This window comes from Myotis davidii, unplaced genomic scaffold (genome assembly GCF_000327345.1).
Source record: "Myotis davidii unplaced genomic scaffold, ASM32734v1 scaffold309, whole genome shotgun sequence".
NCBI lineage: Eukaryota > Metazoa > Chordata > Mammalia > Chiroptera > Vespertilionidae > Myotis > Myotis davidii.
This window is the reverse complement of record NW_006383013.1, coordinates 882,602-886,208: the sequence shown is the minus strand read 5'-3', so window position 1 is coordinate 886,208 and position 3,607 is coordinate 882,602. Positions and strand designations below refer to the sequence as shown.

Sequence of the window (3,607 nt, the reverse complement as noted above, 5' to 3'; positions counted from 1 at the left end):
TATTGATTTCAGAGAGGAAGGGAGAGATAGAAACATCAATGATGAGAGAGAATCATTGATCCTGACTGGGAATGGAGCCGTGATCTCCTGGTTCACAGGTCGATGCTCAACCACTGACCCAAACACTTTTTCTAATGGGCTTCTTCTCTCTCTGGAGAACCACGTGTTGTCTTCCCAGACCAAAGTTCCACTTCTATGTCCTCACAGTCGTGAGCCATGCTGGTCCTCTGTCCTCCTGCCATCTCTCCTCCTGGTCCCCCATGGCTTATCTACCTCTGCCCGTGGGTTGTGGGGAGGGACAGCAGGTGTGGCCCAGATCCCGCTTCACCACACTGGCCCTGTGACACTGGGTAGGCTAGTTAACCCCTGGATCTTCTGCCCCTGTCTCTGAGATCACAGCATGGATATGATACTTGCTGAGATGACAAGGAGCTGGCACATGACATACATTTAAATCATTACAACCTACTATGATAGGAGAGTTGAGATTAATAAGGTGTGGATATAAAGTGCCTAGCAAAATGCCCAGCATGTAGTAAGAACTTAATACCAGGAATGAAGGAAAGTGAGTGAGTTAGATGGGAAGCCTGGGAGAAGGGAGTGAGTCATGGGGGTGACAGCCGAACCAAGAGAAACATTCTCTTATTTCCGTGCAGGTCACAAGCAGTGTTACCCAAGTCCCTGCCTGGGTCCCAGGTGAGTCCCTCCGCCTGTTGGCTCCCAGCTCACAGAGAGGGGAGGGAAGGAGAGACCTTCATCCAGTAGTGGAGTTAGGACGTGAGCTGATACATGGGCTCAACTCAGATGGGGTCTTGGGTGACAATGTGACATCTGAGTGCTTTTCCGGGGGATCCATGCACCTGAGGATCCGGGGTTGGGGACAGGGCACTGTTCCGAGGTCAGAAAGCTGGCCCCCGCTTCCTCACTATAAAACGGACGCGAACGCCTGCCCTGCTGCCTCCCAAGGCTGACGAGATGTGGATGTTCCCGGCAGAGCTCTGTGAACTGTAAAGCGCTTTGCAAACAGGAGAAGAGCACTGGCGTGGGAACCAGGAGACCGGCGTTGGCTCTGTGTCCAGGAAGCCAGGTGGCCCTGGACAAGGGGCCCTTTCCGCAAGCTCAGTCTCCTGCCTGCGAAACGGAGGGTGAGACTGACGGGCTCTAAGACCGATGAGCTGTCAGATTCTCTGACTCTATCTGGGGCCGGTCAGGCCTCAGGAGGCTAGGAGGCTAGGAGGTGAGGGGTGACCCACCCTAGGCTCCACCCCTTGCTCTTGGAGTTAGCACAGCAGAGAGGAGTGAGGGCCACTGCCAGTAACCTGGAGGGAGCACTGTCCCAGGTGGGAAGGCAGCTGGCCAAGGGGCTGTGCCCACCTGCTCCCCCTCTCCCCTGCCCCCTACAGGAGATGCCACAGGAAGGCCAACGCCACCACTGCCTGGACAGGGGAGTCTAGAGACCCGGGAAGAGCAAGTGACCACCCCCACCGACGTGCTGGTGGCCCTGGGCCCCCCAGGTACCTGCAGCCGGCCCTGAGAGGTGGGGGTGTGACGGCCCAGAGCCGACTCGGGGCCTCTCCACCAAATGAACCCACAGTCTGCAGCCATGCCCCCCAAGCTCAGGGGGCTCATCTCAGGACCACATGAGTCCTGCCTGGCGTCTGGTGCACGGGTCCAGCGGGGAAGGGGGAAGAGAAGGGACATCTTGGGGCAGGGTCTCGCTCAAAACGCTTCCAGGAGAGCCCAGGGGCCCCTGGAGGATGGGGAGCCTCCGGAAGCCGGGCTCTTCCAGGCTGTTGACTCTGAGTCATCTGAGTGTCCTGGCAGAGGGCAGCCTCCGGCCCATGGGAGGGGCGGCTTTCGGGAAGGTTGGGTTCTCAAGGTTGTTTAACTGCCGGGGAGCCTGTGTCCCCCCCCTCCACCTCGGGCTATAATGCTGAGAGGGTGCGGGGCGGGGAGATTCCTGGCAAATCCACCTCGCTCTGGAATGTGCCCTCCTCAAGGCTCTTTGTTTGGGGACTTGGCTCAAGAGAAGCAAGGCCAGTGTTACCTCCTGCTCCCTGCACACGTGTGAGCTCACGTGCGGTCTTGTGTGCGCCCTCACACGTGCCCAAGTTTGCTGAGCTCTTAACCTCGCAGACTGAGGCCACCTTGGCGGAGACAGGTCTTTCTGGATTTCCCCTGGCAAAGGGAGAGACCCCGCAGCCTGATGGAACCGTCCAGAAAATGTGGGGTGCAGTCGGGGTTTGTCTTCCTGGGCTGGAACCATGGCACCCCATGGTCCCTCCCAGGCCCTCTCCCCTCTGGGCTCAGTGCTGCTCCTCGTCCCCCCTCCACCCGACAGCAACATGAGCTGGGAGAAGGGGCTCAGCTCCAGAGTCTCTGATGAAGAAAATGGGCCTGGAGGCAGAGGGGTGGGGCAGGAGGGGCCAGGCCAGGCTCAGCCGCAGCTCTAAGGGGGACAGGATCCCCCAACCACCACCAAAACCTTGTGCCTGATCCCCCATCTTCCCCGTCACCCCCCAAACTCACCCCTCGGGGAGGACATTTAGAATCTGGCCGGGGGTCCCCATGAGTCCTGAGGCTGACACTTGAAGCCAGGCGAGTGGCAGGGTAGCCTGGCAAACAGGCCAGTGTGAACGTTCAGTTCAGTCCAGTTCAGCAAAGGCTGTGAAGCCCCGCTGCACCGTCACAGGCCACGTCCCAGCCCATGCCGTGAGGGTCGGGCAGGGAGCCCAGGGTGTAGGGGCTTCCCACGAAGACATCCGGGCGGACACAGAGGCTGAAAGCATCCTTCGTCCAGTCAGTGCTTTGTCCATTCAGCATGTGCTGAGTGCCGGGCGCTTTTCTAGTATTAAGGACACAGCTCAAAAAAGCCAGGGTCTCTGCCCTCGACGCAGCCTCGGCCCTGAGTCCTGGTGCATCTCCAAACTGTTTCTGAATTCAGCACCTGGCTCCTCACTTTCCACCCCACCACACACACACACACACACACACACACACACACACACACACACACACGGCGGTCCTTGTTTACATGGTTCTAGCAGGTTTCCAAGGGCCCCTGTGCCTCCCTTCCCATGCTGCTGAGCAAGGTGGCATGGCAGGATAAGTGGTGTTTCTGAGACAGCTCTGATCACACCCCACCTTGCAGGACCCCTTGCTTACATGTCTCAGGGTGGTATTCAAGGCCCCACCCCGTGTTTCCTAGCAGTTCTTCCCAGCACCCAGCTCACCAGATCTGTGTGTCAGCCTGTCTGTCTGTCTAGGGGACACTGGGAAGGACTTGCCAGGGAAGGGAATCCCTGGGCACTGTTGTGAGAGCCGGGCCTGTATTCAGGGTAAGGTTAGGCTGGAGACCTCAGCGGGGCGGGCCTGCGGGGACTCCGGACATGGGCCATTGGCATCTGCTTGATCTTTGTCGGAGCGATGCACTGAGAGCTCCGTCCTGGTGGGGCTCAGGGCCCTGGGAGCAGGTGTGGGAGGGAGGAGGGGGCGCAGCTTATACAAGCCATGTGGATGTGGGAGGGCCCAACTAAAGGTGAGATGAGGTTTCTGTGGGTCCTTTGAGGCCAAGGTACCCTGACCCCACACTCTTCCCACTCTCATC

The 3,607-nt window shown here is 58.9% G+C and overlaps 1 protein-coding gene across 1 annotated transcript in view; it reads left to right on the top strand.

Annotated features, from left to right (window-relative positions):
- Positions 1-1,534, top strand: part of LOC102761097 (latent-transforming growth factor beta-binding protein 2) — an 83,983-nt gene extending 82,449 nt beyond the window's left edge. Inside the window, exons 14-15 of the mRNA XM_006778873.1 lie at positions 657-696; positions 1,404-1,534. Coding sequence (XP_006778936.1) covers positions 657-696; positions 1,404-1,534 — 171 coding nt within the window. The remainder of the gene's footprint in view (positions 1-656; positions 697-1,403) is intronic.
- The last annotated feature ends 2,073 nt before the right edge of the window (positions 1,535-3,607 follow it).